Consider the following 19511-nt stretch of genomic DNA (forward strand, 5'->3'; position numbering starts at 1 on the left):
AGAGGCGAGCTGGTGTGAGCCCCCTGGCCTCCTCCCCTTCCCCTTTTAGCCCTCAGTATCGGTCCTTGCAGTTGTGTGAGGGAGAGCCAATGTGGTGGAGAAGGAGGTGTGGAGCTGATGTAAGGGATGTGCCAGCAGGTGCTCGGTACTTCTGGAGGATTTGGCGAATGCGTCCTTCAGAGATCATTTGCATGAAAATGCAAAGGTGTGCATAGGTAATGCCTTGTAAACAAAGCCTGATGCACAGCCAATGAAGCAATGACTTTGCATCTATTGTAAACAACATGTTGTTGTAAAGTCATAATTTATGGATCGCACAGGGATCCCTGCATCTGAGCTTTGTGAGGTAGAAGGGAGGGTGGCAGAGGAGGGATAGTGATTAAACCAGCTGGCAGGGAGCACTTGGGCCATACAGCTGTAAGACTGGTATGACTAGTTCTTTGTCTCCCTCTGTTCAAACATCAATCTAGAGTTGGGGTCTGTAGTTATCTTGTGAGAATTCACCTGCATGGATTCTGAGATGCTGTGGCTAGGCCCAGAGCTGAAATCACTGGCTGCTGAAGCCACAGAGAGCTGGAGTCACAGGGTTTTGCCTACAGCAAAACCTGCTATACAGCAGGCAAGTGGCTGGTGGAGCACAGTAGACAGAGGCGGCTGGCAGGAGTGACCAGCGGGTGGCCGTTGGAGAAGCCGCAGGGCAGCTGGCAGGAGCCAGCGGAATGCTAAACCAGCACAGAGGTGGCGTTGCCTCAGGCTCAGGGAGCGAATGCATCAGGGTGATGGGGCAGGGCCTGCACGGCCTGGATCGAGTTGTAAGTGGGGCATTTGAAGGGGGATTCGGAGAAAATTTGGATGTGTGGATTGGCTGGTTACAGTATTGGACTGGTGAGCCTGAGAGGCAAAGGACACTGCTCAATACATTTGAGCTGGGACAGTTACTTGAGGGCTGGTTATGTACGTGGGGTGTGGGATTTTCCCAAGCTGTTGCCATATGACTTTCTGCCTCTTTCATTAAAAGTTCTCTCCTACACTCAGACTCTGTGCTTGCGAGGGGGGAGCATCGCCTCTCCGAGGTGCTTGGGGGATGTGAATTTCCCAGGCTACTGGGTGGGGGCTCGAGTCGGTTCCATGTGAGATGGATGAAAAGGAACCCCTAGATGTTGAACCGGCTCTGGTTGCTGCCAACTTCTTCTCACAGAAGGGTCACACTTGCATATTTTAGCACCTGGGGAATGGGGAGAGTAAAGGTATGTGTGTTTTGGCAAAGTGTTGAGGAATTGCTGATGGTTGCACAGGGAACCTTAATGCTGCACTCCCGAGTTTTCCAAAGTTTGCAGTTTGCTCAGTTCAGCACTCTGCAAAGGACAATCTGCCTCCAAGCAACTGTGTGTGTTTATGTATTTTTTTGCCATTGAATGTATTGGCTTTGCAGTGATAGAAGCAGGAAGAGAGCTCTTTCGGGGGGAATCAAAGAGCGGCTTTTTTTAATTGACATAGAAAACATATCCATTGACCCAGCATTTTACTGGGGCATTAATGCTCCTAGGGAGGGCAGACAGAGGAATTTCATATTGCATTGGTGGACAAACGCTCCTGTGCCTACCTGGCTGTAAGACAGACAGAGAGGTTCCTGGTGCCTCCAGCGTGTGTGGGCTGCTGAGAATGCAGCAGTCTGATTTTGGAAGTGAAAAAGAAACTCTTTATTGTGTGCTTGTAAAGTTACTTCACGTCAGTGTCATGACCAGCCCTCAGCACATACTGTTTGCCATGAGGTTAGTAGAAACGGTCAGAAAGCGAACATGTCACCCTCACTGTACATTAAAAGCTATAGACAATACACATAGAAAACAAGCACATTGTTACTCACATTATACAATTGTTTTGTCACCTTGCTGCTTTTGAGAGCACTTTCCCAGCATTGATAACTAGGTCAAAGTAGTGCTGGCCCTGCACAGTACTGTTGTGAAAGTATCTGTCTTTCTGCTGGTTGGGTTATAAATTCTGCTCAGCTTCCCAGGGGAGTGTTTACAGCTGGGGGAAAAGAGAGGTTTCTTGTGGTGTCTAGTTCTAGGAGAAGCGGTGGGTTTGATACTGGAAGCTTTTCAGACTGGTTAAAATGTCTCCTGCTTGGTGCGGATGCTAGGGAAGGCTGCTAGGCATGCCCAGGGAGGGCTCAACTCTCCCCACCCCCCTTACAAATGTAAGCAGCCACAGTGAGCATCATCAACTCCTGTTTCCCAGGAGGCAAAGCCGATTTTGTTAACCATTCACTGCTGAATGTCAACAGACACGTCCCATGGCTGCGCACTGCCAGTGCCAGGACTGGGAGATCTGCCAGGTGCACTCTTCCACGCCAGAGGGGCCTGTTGCCCAGCCCTGGGCACCCTGCGGTGGCAGCAGGCTGATGAGCTTCGCCTCTCCCAATAACCCCCTGCCCTGCGAGGTGCCTTGTCTTCTGCTGAGGCTGGAGGGATTCATTGGTAATTTGGGGGGAGGGATTAATGAGGCGGTGGAGGGTGACTGGCTGTTTAGTATGCTGGGCTGGGTGGCACGAAGAGATTAATGTATACAGGACCTGATCCTGAGTGATGCTGAACCCTGGAGTAGGTCTCTGGAACGTGCCACGGCCAGTCAGGTTCAATCCCCAGCCTGTCACCTCCAGCATTACCACAATGGGATCTCTAAGGGCTGTTTCAATCATTGCCTCACTCTTCGCACCAGAGGTTCTCAGCTCTCTTCTGTAAGTGCCCCTGCACCGATCAGGATACAGCCCACCACAGAGAGCTCAGCCAGGCAGAGCCCAAGGGGATGGATGACTGGCTTAAGCACCGTTCCCTCTCATTTTTTCTTTTCATCCATGGGTGGAATAAATAATATGTGCACCAATGCATGTTCAGCTGTGCACCACCAATAGAAACACGCTGCTCTGCTGATCACCTGGGCAGGACCTGAATCTCTTCTGGACAGCTGCCCAAGCACTCAGCTTACAGGGAACATTAGTGCAAAGCCATTTCCTCTGGCCCTGCCTGGCCCCCCAGAAGGCAGGCACAGGCAGTCAAGCTTCGCTGAAGCAGCTGAGGCCTTCCCAGAGGTGGACTGTGACCTGGGGTCACCCAGGCTCTAAGGGCCGTGTTTGCAAAGCAAGCCTTGGAAGCTGTGCTTGGGCTCCTAGGACACACTGGCTGTGGGCACAAAACCCCCTGGCACATCCAGCAGGTTTGCAGCCACATCCCCCCGTTGCATAAACACAACTACACACAGACCTGTCAGTTCAGAGGTAGCTTCTGGGCCAGGCTAACATCCAGCCCTAAAAACACTGGATGGCCCTAGACAATGGTGGGGTGGGAGGTAACCTGCAAGGGAAAAGGAGCCTGGTGTTCTCTCCAGCATGGCCTGGGGCCCTAGCCAGGCTCAGTGCCTTGAGACGATTTCAGCCCAGCGGTAGCTGCAGCCTCTAAGAGGAGTGCGGTGTGGCAGAGGCCAGGGCACGTGGCAGCTCCTTTTCAGGCCGCACCCATCCAGGGGCCATTGGAAATGCTGCTGTGCACCGCAGCGAACGCGTGTGAGGAAGGCTGGGGCTGGGGCTGGGGCTGGGGCTGGGGTCTCCTCTGCCCCCTTAGCTCCATGCCCACCCGCTGCCAGTCTCGGCTTGGCCCGAGGTTCTCCTGGTAGGGGAGCGTGGTGGAGGGGGACGTGTCTGCTGCCGAGCCTGGGGGAGGGGGGCAGCACTGGCATCCCGGTAGGCGCAGCCAGGCTTGGCTCTTGCTGCCAGCTCTGGGAGCCGTTGCACTCAGCAGCTGGCTGCTCCGTTCAGGAAAACCCCCTGGCAGGCCGCGAAGGGTGGAGGCAGGTGGCAGAGGCAAGGCTGTGTGAGGCGCGGCGGTGTCTCAGGCACTGTAGGAATCATGGAGGAGCAGGGCCAGGGGCACGTGGGCCGGGCGCCCTCACTTGGGTTGTGGGGCAATGATCACATTGCGATAGCCCTTCACGCCCTTCAGCTTGTCGCTCTCGAAATTCACCACGAGCTTGTGCCGGCCGGGCTGCTGGGGCACCAGGTTCACTCTGGCCTTTGCCTCCTCCCCCGGCTCGATGGGGCCAGTGCTGGGGACAGGAGAGGTGCAGTCAGCAAACCCCGGAGTGGCAGCGTACCCCAGTCCTGCAGGGGAACCCTAGCAGGTACCCTCGCCAGGCCCACGTGTGGCCCTGAGGGGAGCCCCTCTCCTTGAGAGGCCCTGGACACTGAAGAGGCGTCTCCCCGGGCCCAAAGACAGCACCAGCCTGGGGAAGAGGGGTCGTCCTTGAGGAGCAGTAAAACAAACTGTGTGGGGAGGAAGGGCTGCGAGAACTGTTTCTTTGATTGAAAACTGCTTCAGAGCCACAAGCGAGGGGGAAACAGATGTCCAGGACACATGCGGTTGAAGGACCGTTCCTACCAGCTGCTTTGGCTGGGGCTGCACCCCTTGGTTCCTCCCTGCAGCAACCCCTGCTGGGGCAGCTGGGCTGGAGACACCCCAGCCAGCCCTCCTCTGCTGCCCTGTCCGTGACTTTATCCCATGGGGAGTAGCTGCATTTTCTCTGGCTGAGGTGGGCCTTTGCTGGCTCTGGTGGCACAGGAAGGTTCTCGCTGTGTCTCCACAGTCAAACTCAGCCCCTGCCCACCCCTGCAGCCCAGATCAGACCAGCCTGGGGAGTAGAGAGCACTTACAGATCCTGTGTGGCCTGGCCCTGGGTCAGCCCGGCCCCCGCCACAGTGAACAGACAGCCAGTGAGAGGGCTCGAGAGCGGGTTCATCAGGGTGAGCTCAGCCACCAGCTTCCGCTTCTGCTGCGGCTCCCCCAAAATCTGTGGTGAAAAGAAATGAGCTGGGGCCTCAAAAAGTTACTTTTGCTGTTAGAATGTGTGTACTGGTGTGTGTGCATGTGTACCTGTGTGTGTGTGTGTGTGCGCGCGCGCGCGCGCGTGCATGCCTCTGTGTGTGTGTAGCTATGCATGTGTGTAGCTGTGCTTGTGATGTATTTCTCCGTGTGTGTGTGTGTACCTTTGTGTAGCTATGCATGTGTACCTGTGCATGTCTGTGTACCTGTGCTTGTATACCTATGTGTACCCGTGCGTAGCTATGCATGTGTGTACCCCTGTGTGTGTACCTGTGCATGTGTGTAACCCTGTGTGTGTATGTGTGTGTAACTGTGTATAGGTGTGCATGTGTGCACCTGTGTGTGAACCTGTGTATTTCTGTAGCTTTGTGTGTGTACACCTGTGTGTATCGGTGCATGCATAGCTGTGCGTGTGTACCTCTGTGTGTGTGTGTATCTGTGCATGTGTGTGTACTTGTGCGTGTGTGTGTACCTTTGTGCAGTTATTCATGTGGGAATTGGCAGAGGTCATTGCAGAGCCTTTGGCCATTATCTTTGAAAACTCAAGGATATCAGGAGGGGTCCCGGAGGATTGGAAAATGGCAAATGTAGTGCCCATCTTTAAAAAAGGAAAGAAGGACAATCCAGGGAACTATAGAGTGGTCAGCCTTACCTCAATCCCTGGGAACGTCATGGAGGGGATCCTCAAGGAATCCATTTTGGAGCATTTGGACGAGGGGAAAGTGATCAAGAGAAGTCAACATGGATCACCAAGGGCAAGTCATAGAATCATAGAACAATAGAGCTGGAAGAGACCTAAAAAGCCATCAAGTCCAGCCCCCTGCTCTAAGCAGGACCAAACCCACCAGATCGTCCCTGTCTGGGCTTTGTCGAGGTGAGACTTAAACACCTCCAGGGATGGAGACTCCACTACTTCCCTGGGTAGGCCATTCCATGCTTCACCACCCTCCAAGTGAAAAAGTTTTTCCTAATGTTCAACCTGGACCTTTCCAACCACAACTTGAGGCCATTCTTCCATGTTCTGCCATCTGTGACCACTGTGAACAGCCTCTCTCCAGCCTCTTTGCAGCCTCCCTTCAGTAAGTTGAAGGCTGTTATCAAGTCCCCCCTCAGTCTTCTCTTCTGCACACTAAACAGTCCCAATTCCCTCAACCTTTCTTCATAAGTCATATGCTCCAGCCCCCTAATTATTTTGGTGACCCTCCTCTGGACCCTCTCCAGTGTATCCACATCCTTCCTATAAATGGGGGCCCAGAACTGGACACAGTACTCTAGATGCAGCCTCACCAAAGCCGAATAAAGAGGAATAATCACTTCTCTGCATCTACTGGCAACGCTCTTCTTGATGCAACCTAATATGCCATTAGCTTTTTTGGCTACAACGGCACACTGTTGACTCATGTCCAGCTTCTCGTCCACTACAACTCCCATGTCCTTTTCTGCAAAACTACTACTGAGCCAGTCGGACCCCAGCCTGTAACGATGCTTGGGATTCTTCCAGCCCAAGTGCAGGACTCTGCACTTGCCCTTATTGAACCTCATCAGATTTCTTGCAGCCCAGTCTTCCAATTTGTCTAAGTCAGTCTGGACCCTGTCCCTACCTTCCAGAATATCTACCTCTCCCCCTAGCTGAGTGTCATCCGCAAACTTGCTGAGGGTGCAATCCAGCCCCTCATCCAGGTCATTGATAAATATGTTGAACAGCACAGGACCCAGAACCGAACCTTGGGGCACTCCACTAGAAACCAACTGCCATCCCGACATCGAACCGTTGATCACCACCTGCTGGGCCCAACTTTCTAGCCAGCTTTCTATCCATCTTACCGTCCATTTATCCAATCCACATTCCTTTAACTTGCTGACAAGAATATCGTGGGAGACTGTATCAAAAGCTTTGCTAAAGTCAAGATAAATCACATCCATTGATTTTTTTCCCCTATTCACAGAGCCAGGTATCGCATCATAGAAACTAATCAGATTGGTCAGGCATGACTTGCCCTTCATGAATCCATGCTGACTATTCCTGATCACTCTCCCCTCCTCCAAGTGCCTCAAAATGACTTCTTTGAGGAGCCCCTCTATGATTTTTCCAGGGACAGATGTAAGACTGACCAGGCTATGGTTCCCTGGATCATCCTTCTTCCCTTTTTTAAAGATGGGCACTACATTTGCCTTTTTCCAATCATCTGGGATCTCTCCTGATCTCCACAACTTTTCAAAGATAACAGCCAAAGGCTCATCAACAACATACACCAACTCCCTCAGAACCCTCGAATGAATTAAGTCCGGGCCCATGGATATATGTACGTTTAGCTTTTTTAGATAGCTCCTAACCTGTTCTTTCCTCACCAAAGACTATCCACCTTCATCCCACAATGCATCATTTATCGCATTAGTCCGGGAGCTGTCCTTGTCCGTGAAAACGGAGGCAAAGAAAGCATTAAGTACTTCAGCTTTCCCTACATCATCTGTCACTGGGTTACCTCCCTCATCCAGTAGGGGCCCCACACCCTCTCTGATCACCTTCTTCTTTCTAACATGCCTGTAGAAACTTTTCTTGTTATCCTTCACGTTCCTCGCGAGTCGCAATTCCAGTTGCGCTTTCGCCTTCCTGACAACTGCCCTACATTCTCGAGCTGTACGTTTATACCCCTCCCTAGATATCTGTCCAAGCTTCCACTTTTTGTAAGCTCCCTTTTTGTGCCTAAGTTTTCCAAGGATTTCCCCAGTAAGCCAGTCTGGTCTCCTACCATATGTACTTCTCTTGCTGTGCATTGGGACAGTTTCTTTCTGTGTCTTCAATAGGGCTTCCTTAAAATACTGCCAGTTTTCAGCAGCATGTTGTACGGATGTGAGACATGGGTGATGAAAAAGATTTGAAAAGAAGAAGATTGGCGTTTGAAAGGAGTTGTTATAGAAAGATTCTGATAATAGGATGGATGCAGAAGGTCACCAGTGAGGAATTATATAGGAAGATACAGCCAAAAGAGAGCCTGCTGCAGACGGTTATAAAACGGAAGCTACAACTATTTGGACATATTGCAGAATGAACAACAAACGAAAAATCAAGACCCTAGTATTCGGCATAATGGATGGCGCGAATAGGAGAGGCAGACCCCACAGCGAATGGATAGATGATATCGTAGATTGGTGCGGAGCTAGTCTACAGAAACTAAGCCACTCTGGTGAAGCACTGGAATGCATTGCTGAGTGAGGTGGTGGAATCTCCATCCCTAGAGGATTTTAAGTCCCAGCTTGACAAGGTCCTGGCTGGGATGACTTAGTTGGGGTTGATCCTGCTTTAGGCAGGGAACTGGATTCGGTGACCTCCTGAGGTCCATTCCAGCCCTAGGATTCTGTGATTCTATGTGTGTAGCTGTGCGTGTAGGCTCCCTTCAGTTGCTCTAGTTAAAGCTGACTGGAAACCCACGTGTAAGTTGTCTGGACCCACCTCCTCCCGCCCTTGTCCGGTGGGGAGCTGTCATGCTGCATCAGTCCCAGCACACAGGGGTCTGCCTTAGTTGCTTAAAAGGCAAATGTAAAAAAAATGCAGTTGGAGATACACATCTAGAACTGGAAGGGACCTCAGGAGGTCACCTAGTCAAGTCCCCTGCCCTCTTGCTAGGCCTAACCACCATCACTGGCATTTATCTGCCCCCCCCAATGGTCTCCTCAAGGATTGAGCTCACAACACTGGGTTTAGCAGGCCAATGCGCAAACCACTGAACTATCACAGAGTCCAGTGAAGTAGCTGTGTTTACAGCTGCTCTTCACCCCCAGCCTGGTTCACTGTTTGGCATGGGCCCTGCACCCAGTTTCTGGCTGTGTGCGAGGTGCCAGGGACTGTGGCAGTGCAGCTGTAAGTGACACGCTTTAAATCCCTCCTGGCACTGTCCATGCAAGCTGCTCCCCCTAACAAACCGAAACCCTCTGACCTTCCGCCCTCAGCTACGGTCTGTCCTCTCTGCCTTCGGCCTCATCCCACGCACGGGGCCATCCCTCATTTCCCCGGCGGTGCTGCAGCATCCCCTGTGCAGGCTCAAGCCCTGCATTGTGAGAAAGCCCCGGGCTCTACAGGAAAGCAGGAGGCTTCAGTCCCACCTCCTCTCTGTGGAGAGGTGAAACAGGAGGCCCTATGTGTGTGTGGAGAGAGGGGAGGTGGCTGGCAGCTTGGTCTCAGGCGTGGGGCTGGAGAGGAGCTTATGCCTTTCAGCACTGACCTGGCACAACACAGCACTGCCGCGTGCACTGGGAAACCCTATCAGGGCAGAGCAGCCAGGGATGGGCTGGCCCAGTGCGGCAACAGAGCGAGTCTGGGTTCCACGGAGGATGGGGGGGGGGGTCAGGTCAGTACCCTGCCCTGGGGATAAAGGGGGTGTATCTACGGCAAAGTGAATTACTTCTGTTGTCGTCTGGCTGGAGCCAAGAACAGTGGGCTGAGAAGTGCCCCAGCCCCCGAGCGATGGCCTCTGTGGAGCTGAGCTGCGGTGGGATGTGTGCTCAGCAGTGACAGGCTGGTGACTCGCCGAAGCCCTTACCCTAATCTTAATATCCGGGTTCTTCACGTAGATGTCTCGGACGCCCAGGACGGCGTCTCCAGTCTGGTACTCGATTAGGAGGGCCACCAGCTTGATCATGTTGTCTTGGGTCAGGCAGCCGCTGTACTTCTCATACAGAATACGCAGGGGCACGGTCTTCTCTGCAGAGAGGTGAAAAAGATCTGGGTTAGCCGTCCTCCCCGAGCTCAGCTCCCTCTGGCTTCCTGGTGCCCAAGGACAGACCTGCCAGCAGTCTCAGTGGGCCCCCTCCCACAAGCTGGGCCGGCACAGCCACGGGCCGCCTGCCATCTGGGTGATGCTGCATGTGCCCTGGCTGGTGCCCAGCAGTGCTGCTGGGTGTGTCTTTCTAGCACAGCCAGGGCTGATCTGTGCCTGCCCGGAAGGGCTGCCAACTAAGTGCACAAACCCAGGTAACCTTGTCCCACCCCCTTCATGCATAGCTCCTGCTACTAAGCTGTTGTGAGCCCTGCCCTGCTGCCTTTTCCTGGACACAGGCTTCCAGTCTCTAGAAAGCTTGGGACAGAGGGACTCAGGGTAAATAGGCCCCACGGGGGCTGCTTTTGGGAAGCCCGTAAAGCTGCAAGCACAGGCAGCATTTGCCTCCTGGGCAGGGCCAGTTGTGGGTCCTGTGGAGGCTGGTGGCTTCAGACAGGCGAGTGGATGGGGGCAGGGCTCTGCTATTGCCCACAGAAGTACAAAAGCCAGAAGATGCTGACTGCTCTCAGAGCCTGGGAGGTGGAACTCCAGGCTCCCTGCTCCACAATGCTGTGGAGAGAGCAGCCACTGAACAGCATCTGGGCCCCCACTCCCACGGCACTGGGTGAGTGTGGGGCAGACAGTGTTACCAATCAACCCTGCTAATGAGAAACAGCTCTGAACATTTCCAAAGCTGCCCCAGCCCCTCAGAGCCACCTGGCAGCCAGGGCAGGCTTTGGGAATGACAGGGGTTTCCCTGGGCTCTGCAGGGGGAGCTGCTCTAGCAGTGCCACCAGGAACTGAAGAGAAGCTGAGAGCTGCCTATAGGCAGGCCTGAACCTGGGACCTCTGGAGCTTAGTGCAGGCACCTCTACAGCTTGAGCTAGAGGCCAGCTGGCTCTCAGCTCAAGCTGTAGAGGACAGTGACTCTTTCCCTGTGAAGTGGTCTAGTTACCACTACGTGGAACAGTTAACCAGACATAGATGTGTGGGTTACACAGGGGAGCCCTGGGCCCCACAGGAAGCGGCACAGATTAATGGCGCTCAAGAGAGCTCGGGTCTGAGTCACTGCCCATGTCCTTCTAGGCCAGTCCACTCTGGCTGAGACAAGCAGTGCCAAGCTCAGTGCAGCAAGCCAAACCAGACTGCAAAATGGCAAATTTCTCGCCTGTGGACTCTCTCGTCCAGAAGAATCCAAAGCACTTTCCTGGTTCAAGACCTTCCTTCTCTTCTGTATGCCCAGTGAAGGGGAGCAGCGGTGTGCCAGAGGCAAATCAGCCTGCTAGCAAACGTGCTCTGTGAGAAAGGGTAAGCCACATGCACATCAATAGGAGACGCTCTGTTCTCTCCTAAGCTGTGTCAATTCAGCATTTTAGACTGAGCATCCTTAAGTTAACCTTGCTGCCTTGAGTTTGTTCAGCCTAAAAGGCGTTGCTTTCCGTTGCTTTGGAAGGAATTTAGACCAGATGCAAAATCGGGGTCTTGACAAGCTGTCACCTTTCAAGAACCTCTTCCCTTTCTTGCCGCTGTCAGGCAGGGAGCCCCATATAACTTGGCCAAATGCCAATCTGAGTAAAGCGCCCTGCTCGGTGATCCATGCACACTTCTGATGGATTCTTCAGTTGCTGTGAGTCATTCAGCAGCTGCTGTAGGCGACTCCAGAGATATACACCAGAGTCAGCATAGGGCCTGTGATGGCTGGGAGGGCTTCCCTACACACCCCAGCCATTCAGTTAACTAGGTTACCTGTAAAGGGTTAAACCCAGAGACAGCAGAGCCCTGAGCATCTCCTGGCAGTGCTGGCAGTCAGCCAGGTGAGCCAAAGGGCAGAGAGAGCCAGATTTGAACTGAAGCAGTGATCTGCCAGAGCAGAGATACAGAGGTGACTTGACACTGGAACCAAGCAGGCGATTCTCAGCAGTACCCACGCCTAGAGAGGGCTGAACCTTGGAACTACACGTATGCCAGTGAACAGCAAATGTTTAACAGCGGTTCCTGACCTTTGCCAGACAGGGACCCATTTTGACAATTCAGGAAGACTTGGTGACCCCCAGCTCTGAGCTGCTGGCGAGCCTTAACAAATCTAATTGCGACCCATGTTTGGGTCCTGGCCCATAGGGGTAGCAGTGCTGTAACTAACTAACTTTGTGCCCAAGGCAAGGAGTTAAAATTGTGCCACTCATGTTTATATATTCATAGTAGTTATTTCATAGAAAAGGAGGAGTCACTCTCAGGGATTGGAATGACTGGGGGATCCACTCAGGGGCTGGAGGGGTTGGGTGAGTCACACTCGGAGGATGGCAGGTCAGATTCAGGGGCTGGAGAAGCTGGGGTGTCACACTCTGGGACTGGGCCGGGGGGGAGATACAAACAAAAAATGAAGACTGACAAATCAGCTACATAGAACAGAAGTGGGGGGGGGCAAAAGGGAGGAAGGGAGGGAAAAATTACTTACTATAAGAATCTATTAAGTGGCTTACTTGGGATGGCTGCGCATATCAAAGGTGGAGAAGCTGTCTTTGCAATGCATAAATGCTTCTCTATTGATAGAGAGAGCTGCTTGATGTGGCAGCTTTAAGGAGCTGCAAATGACTCCACTGAGAGCCACATGCAGCTCTGAGCAGCTGGCGAGCCTTAACAAATCTAATCACGACCCATGTTTGGGTCCCGACCCATAAGCTGGGAATCCCTGGTTCAGGTAGACGTTATCAGGTCACCTTCTTTCTTTCTTTCTGTTTGTGGGACTCTTCTGTGTCTGCCCAGAGACTTGGGGAGCTTGGGAGGGGACTCAGCACCTCTGTCAAATTAGGCCTAAAGCAACTTTCCAGAAGAGCGCTCACAGGTCATGACACCTCTGCAGTAGTGCTGTCCAGGGGACACTGCTATGATTTTTTTATATTATCTTATTACCCAGGAGCCCCCGTCAGGGCAGGTGGCCCCTGTGCCAGGTGCTGTGGCTGATTGTCTTCGTGTAAGGCAAGAGGAGCCAACAGCTACAGCGTGCCCAGGAATGCAGGCACTTAGGGGAACTGGCCAGTGTGATAGGCAGCAGTCTTAGTCCCTTGTCAGCCACCAAGGCTGCAGCAAGCTCTGATCAGATATAGACTCAGTGCTTTCCTTTCCAGGAAAACAGGGGTTTGTCTGGATGTGCAGGAGCAGTGAGGCTTCCTCACACTCCTGCGCACCTTCAGGCAGATCCTCAACCTGACCAGGCTGACCTTGGACACCTAGCTGGGGCCTACAGTGGCCAACAGATCCAATTTTCAAGGATCTAGATCTGAAACTGCAGATCCAACAGCTGAACCTCGGAGCCACAGGTCCGGACCAGGCAGCCAAGCATGGACCTGAGAGCCATTAAACCCAGCTTTAACATTTCATGCATTTGACAATGGCTGTGGGAACACCTGTTGCCCGATTAAACCAGTGGGTGGAATGTCTTGAGTTAGAATTTTCAAAATAAAACTGTATCCACGAGAAGGACAATAGCATGCAGGAAGAGCGTGAGAGAAACCTCCTCTGTGAGGGGCCAAATGAGTGCAATATACAGCCCTAGAACGAGAGATCACTGCAGATAAGCCCAAGTCCTTTGCTTAATCACAAGTGCGTGCAGTAGGTAATGCCTTGGCCTATCCTCAAGTACATTTCTGGCCTCTCTACCTGAATAATGGTCATCAGAGATTATAAACCCACAACAGAAAACAAACAAGTGGGAAAACGCTGAAAGCTGTGTTGGCCATAAAGCAGAAGCCCAGAGAGCGCTAGAGCCTATGAAATAACAACCTGCCTGCATGGGGCTTTACATGTGGAGACAGGCCTTGCTCTCGTGCAGCAACGGCATTTCTAGATCCCTTCTGTGCAATAGCGAAAGTGATGAATGCGGTGTGGCAGCAACCTGCCAGGATAAGCACCACCGATGAGTCTCAGCTGGGAGCTGATCTGTTGGAATCACAGCCTTTGGGTGCTATTTATCTCGGTAGTTTGCCTCCAGGGTATGTTTGGCACCTTTATTATTGCAGGGGATTAAACACAAACACTGAATTCTTGCGCTGAACCAGCCCACTATTTGTTTGAACTGGTGACCCAGATGGCTTGTGCTGTCATTGAATTAAGCAAAAGAACATCTGCAGACTCAACCAGAGCTGTGGCACCCATAGCAGGGCATGAATTCAGTGCCACGTGCCAGTCTGGAATGAGGTTTGTGTTAGTGTACGTTGCTTTAATTCTCATCAGTCAACGGTAATAATAATATGTTGGGCCAAACTGTCAAAAACGGACTCCAGTCTTGAATAAGCTAAAAGTAGAATTTGCATAACCAGATGGCATTGTGGGGGCCATCTGGATTATTGGGTTTTTGTCAGTACAAAGTGATGCCTGCTCAATTTGTACTAACAAATCCCATTGTGCATGCAAATTGCATGGAAATGCATGCGTCGAACCTGAGAGGCTTGGGTAATATCCAGGTTAGATCTGGCTGTGAGGTTCTTCTGGCCGAGGATGTCCTAGAGAAGGGAAGATGCAGCTCTCACACTGTTGGCAAGTGTCTTCCTGGAAGTGTATTCTTAGATGGCAATTGTGCCCTAGACTGCCCATCCAGGCAAAGATCTACTGAAACAATAGCACTACCAGCCATATGGAGATGGGTGAGCAGAAGGCAAAGCTGCCTTGGCAGCTGGTCTGCCACCTGCCATGCCTGGGCTGCCTAGGCCATGTTGGAATACCACAGTCTTGCAAAGCTCACTCATTTGGTTGTTTTTTTTCCCCAGCTTTTGTCTACGCTTACCAGTAGATTGATGCTTTGGAAATCAATCTCCCAGTGGTTGATTTAGTGGGTCTAGTAAAGACCCACTAAATCAGCTGCTAAGATGATCGTGGGCCTGTACTCCACTAGAGGGAGAAGAGTCAGGGGAGTGGATGGGAGAGCTTCTTCCATTGACCCCCTGCAGTGGAGACACTGAGGCATCTCAACTTAATGTACATGAACTCCAGCTATGCAATTCACTTGGCTGGCTTGCATACCTGGGGTTGATGTTGCCCCCTAGGGTAGACCAGGCATCAGAATCCTGATCAATGGGAAATCTGGATTGCTGGGCCGTGGGCGGATCAAAGATTTAAAAACGTTAGATCGTTGCTGAAAAAGCAATTGTGATCCTGCCAGGATTCTTGGATGCCCTCCTGCTTAGCATCTGAACTCCTACATAGAAATGCATCATTCGAAGTGAGTTCCTCTGTACCCTATAGACGCTGCCGTCTCCACAGCTTGGGAGTGAGCGCAGCAAAATCCCAGTGCTATCACAGTGGAGAAAATACCCTGCAACGTTTGTCTGGGATCTCTCTGATTGTCGCTGATCTGGCCATAGGATACGCACAGAATGCAGAGCTGTGCAGTGCTCTGCAAGAGACGGACAGTGACCAAGGGCCACTTTGTCAGCTGGTATAAATCACGGCTGTTCCCCTGGGCTTAGAAGAGCCAGGCTGGCTGCCATCAGCTGAGGGGCTGGCCCTGGAAGTCGAGAGGGTGTTTTCTCTGCTCCCTTCTCCCTGCTTTATTAACAGTATCTTTTCTGGAGCCAGCCTCTTACCTGCGTGGGGTAGGAGAGAGACATTGAGAAGATCCTTCTTCCCACACTCAGGGCCCAAGACGCCGTTGTAACTGACAGTCCGGGCACAGAAGAGCAGTCTGCACAGCCGCTCGGTTGCAGTTTGGTTGCAGATTACTGCATAGACATCAAAATCACAGCCGTTGTTCATGCCCTCGGACACCTTGATCTTGATGCTCACGCCCTGCTCCTCCTCCAGCAGGGATTGCTTCTGGAGTTCTGCTTTTGCAAACACTTCCCTCTCTTCATCAGATCCTGCAGGGAGTGAGAAGATTCTTGGTACCAGCTAGGTTCCAGCTGCCTTTGCCCGTCTCCCCATAGCTGTCCGGAGTGCGATCCCTCTGCAGCTTGACCACTCGGATGCTGTATTAATTAGATGATTCTCGTCCAACCCTGAGTTCCCCCCATTTTATCCCCAGCACTTGGCTCTTCTCTCACTGGGCAGTGACCAGACCTTCCCAAGCTGCATCATGGTGTGCGCTTCCTTTCCGCCTCTATTTCGCTATGACCTGCTGAGCCCCTTCCACTCCTGTATGGCTCTGATTCTGTGAGCTCAGTGGGAATGAGCAGGGCTCCTGCCCCCAAACTCGCACACGAAACGAGCCCGTCCTGCAGCGCACCCTCTGCATGCATCTCTGAGAAAGTCTGGGGGAGGGCTGACTCCCCTAAGCCTGCCCCTTCCACCCTGGACCACCTCCCACTGTGCCTCCAGGCCCACGGTGCCAGTCAGCCCCCCCCCGAGCAGCGCGCACCCTCGGGATACTTGTAGTTGTGAGTAATGTCTTCTCTGCTGTCGCTGCCCACGCTCTTGGTGCTTATATTCTTTCCTATGGTCGAGGTGTGGATGGTCTTCCTCCTGGAGCCATCCTTCTGCAGCAGCCAATAAATTACGTCCGCACTGACCTCCGCAAAGACAAATGGGATGTCATACTTCAGGGCCAGCTCCCCTTCCTTGATGGCTTTGACTGGAGCTGGCCCGCAGCAGTACACCCCTGAGGGGGAAGGGTTCTGTGTTACTGTCCAGTGTTCAGTGCACATGGGGATCGGCTGCTTGCCTGCTTGGTCTAGGATCTTGGCTATGCTGGGGGTGTACCACACACTAGCTGGACTGGATTGAAGTGAGCGCTCAGTAACAGGCCCCTGGGGCAGAGCAGCCTGTCCTGGAAGAGTGGGAGGGCTGGGGAGCAGCCAGCTCTGTTCTGGAGACAAGCCTGGTGGGCAGATTCTGGGAATCATCCAACCCAGCTGTGCAGCAGCTTGTGAGTGGGCCTGATGCTTGCCAGCTGGGGGATATAGAGGACAGCTAAGGGCTGCCGGGCCAGGAGAGGCTGGGGGACGCTCTCCCAGGGCCACAGGGGAAAACAGCGAGAGGGCAAGCAAGCCCTGGGAGCCCCAGCCAGCCTGGGGGAGGTCCTGACCTGTACTGCCAGAGACCAGGGGGCCTATAACTTGGGCTGGGAACAGGTTAGTGCACCGTGATTGGGTGTCAGAAAAGAAATGGGGTTCTGGGGGGAAAGCTACAAGCAGCCCCAGGCGTGGCTGCGTCCTGTATCATCTCCTTACCTTCGCTCTTCTCCTGAGGAGTTGGGTCCAGAGCCTGCCATCCGTCATAGCCAGGGGGAAGATCGGGCCGGGTCATCCAGACCTCCACCCAGCAGTGGAAATTCCTGCCAGGCAAGCAAAGAGAAGAGGGACTGAGAGCTCACGTCTTCTGCAAGTTGGGAGCAAGAGGTGAACAGTGGCCCACTCTAGAGGGCCACTAGCGCTGTCTGCTAGGAACACACAGGTGGAGTCCTGGCTCAACGTTTGCTGAGGCGGATGTGGCCAAGCACCATCACTGATCTTACCGGGGACCTCTGCCCTGCAGGAGCTCTGCCTGCCCTGCGAGGAGCACGTGGTCTGTTCCTGAAGAACTCAGCTCCTGGCATGCGGGACTGAGCAGGTCGCACGGTCTGTTCTAATGTGTGTCCCTCACCGCGGCTGCTACTCACCATATCATGTCTTTGGATGTCTGCTGCAGCTGTCCCATTTCATCTAGGTAACGGTCAATGATCAAGTTGCTGTTGGTATCGTGGGCGGAGTTGTAATTGGTCACCACGCGGGTGGGAATTCCCAAACATCTCAGGACTGTGGAGAGAGTGAGAAGAGGTGAACCCCCCGTACATTCCACGGCTGGGCATTGGAAGCCCTCACACCTGCAGGGCACTTTCTATCCCAGGCTCTCTGGTGCTGTCCAGTCCCTGAGTCTCACTACCACTGTTCCCTGTAAGCTGAGCACTTGGGTGGCAGCCCAGCTGAGAGTCAGGTGCTGCCCAGCTGAATAGCAGAGCGCCCACAACCGGCAGCCTGCGTTTCTATGGGTGGTGCACCTCTGCGCATGTCTGAGTGCACAGAACAAAATTTATTCTGCCCACAGGTGGAAAAAATGCGGTGGGCTCACAACCAAAGTTCCCTCTAATCTTTTCCTGCCACATGTGGATTTTTCCCATCCATGTGCAGAATGATTTTTATGCGCACCGAGGCCAGTGCGAAAATGCACCACCAGGAGAAACAAAATCCCAGCTGTGAGTGTTCTACAAATCTCCTGAGCAGCTGCACACATGTCCCCTCTGTAGGGCAGGGCAGGATACCCAGAGACCACGTCACACACAGGCACTGTGGCCACAACAACCCCATTTTGCTTTGCTAAAATCTCGTGCTGTCTCTGCTCCAGCGGAAGCAGCCGTGAGGGTGCCAAGCGGCCAGCAGCGTTCTAAACACTCTGGCATCTAACCATCCACAGAGCAGGTCCTGCCCAACATGAGGCTCAGAAACCCAGCCCCCTGTTTCCCGCAAGTGCTCCTGTAGGTGGGCTGGAATACAGCTGAAATCCTCTAGTGTTCACAGTAACTTAATGACAGAGCCAAGACAGAAAACGGCTCCCCTGACTTAACGCAGGCGCTCAAACCCCACGTGAGAGCTTCTCTCCCAGACCAATAAACACCAGCTTTGCTTTCAGCTCTGGCGGAGGCTCACACTCTGCCTGCACCCGGGGGATTTGGGGCTTTGTACTTGGCAGTGGCAGACAACCTGTTCCACCCTGGCAGGTGGAAGGGCTGTGCAGTCTGACAGGCACTTCATTAGACATAGGGCACAAAAGCGACTGGGAAAATCATAGAATCACAGAATCCCAGGGCTGGAAGGGACCTCAGGAGGTCGTCTAGTCCAGCCCCCTGCCTACAGCAGGATCAGCCCCCACTAAGTCATCCCAGCCAGGACTATGTCAAGCTGGGACTTAAAAACCTCTAGGAATGGAGCTTTCACCACCTCTCTAGGCAACACATTCCAGTGCTTCACCACCCTCCTGGTGAAACAGTTTTTCCTAATATCCAACCTACACCTCTTCCTCTGTCACTTCAGACCATTGCTCCTTGTTCTGCCGTCTGACACCACTGAGAACAGCCTCTCTCCATCCTCTTTAGAGCTCCCTTTCAGGCAGATGAAGGCTGCTATCAAATCACCCCTCAAGTCTTCTCTTCTTCAAACTAAGTAAGGCCAAGTCCCTCAGCCTCAGGCCATGTGCTCCAGAGGTTCCGCGAACAGGTAGGGTTTCGCAGCCTATGTTTTTATTCAATTTCCTAGCTGTGTCTTAGGCTAAATGGGGCCCCCAGGTAATATACTGGCAGTTCCAACCTTTCCAAGGTCACTGGAAGGGGTGGGCCGGCCTTAGAAATCCACAGCTGCTTTAGCTATCTTCTTCCTCCTGTTTATGTGCCCCGGGAACAAGGCCAAACTCTTATCCTCTGTCCCAAGACAAACGCGTGTGCACACGGGACATGTGCTGAAAGATTTAAGGCCAGGCTCTGTTCTGACTTGCACCAGCTTGACTCTCGCACGTTGGTTAAGTTACCTGTGACACGGCACTCTGTCCCAGTGTGTGCATAGTGGAGGCTATCAATGCACTGTCTGCCATTCACATAGGATTTCTCAATGGTCTCTTGGGATTAATTGCCTTATTTTAAACTTTTCTTTGTCATTCCTGCAGGAAATGACTCCGTGCCCTGTTGCAGGGAGTGTTACACATGCTGCTGGGGGAGGGGAGGGGTGGGAGTGAAAATTAAGTGAGAAACCATGGTGATGTTTGCCAGGTTTGCAGTTTCCTGGCCAACTAGATTAACGGAGTGTGACTGCTAGGAAATCAGCACAGAGCTGACACGCCCCTGCTGAACTGCGATGGGCAAGCCTGGTTTCTCTCGTGCTGTCTTCAGCCTGGTCTACCACCACCGACCGCGGCAGAGTTACTCCTG

General features: G+C 52.9%; 1 protein-coding gene across 1 annotated transcript in view; it reads right to left on the reverse strand.

Annotated features, from left to right (window-relative positions):
• Window positions 1-1676: 1676 nt before the first annotated feature.
• TGM2 (transglutaminase 2) overlaps window positions 1677-19511 on the reverse strand; it is a 51734-nt gene continuing 33899 nt past the window's right edge. The window contains exons 7-13 of the mRNA XM_075011324.1: window positions 17217-17352; window positions 16789-16892; window positions 15978-16217; window positions 15208-15480; window positions 9413-9573; window positions 4706-4842; window positions 1677-4101 (exon numbers count right to left, since the gene is read on the reverse strand). Coding sequence (XP_074867425.1) covers window positions 3945-4101; window positions 4706-4842; window positions 9413-9573; window positions 15208-15480; window positions 15978-16217; window positions 16789-16892; window positions 17217-17352 — 1208 coding nt within the window. The 3' untranslated portion in view covers window positions 1677-3944. The remainder of the gene's footprint in view (window positions 4102-4705; window positions 4843-9412; window positions 9574-15207; window positions 15481-15977; window positions 16218-16788; window positions 16893-17216; window positions 17353-19511) is intronic.

Source organism: Carettochelys insculpta, chromosome 17 (assembly GCF_033958435.1).
Source record: "Carettochelys insculpta isolate YL-2023 chromosome 17, ASM3395843v1, whole genome shotgun sequence".
Taxonomy (NCBI): Eukaryota; Metazoa; Chordata; order Testudines; family Carettochelyidae; genus Carettochelys; species Carettochelys insculpta.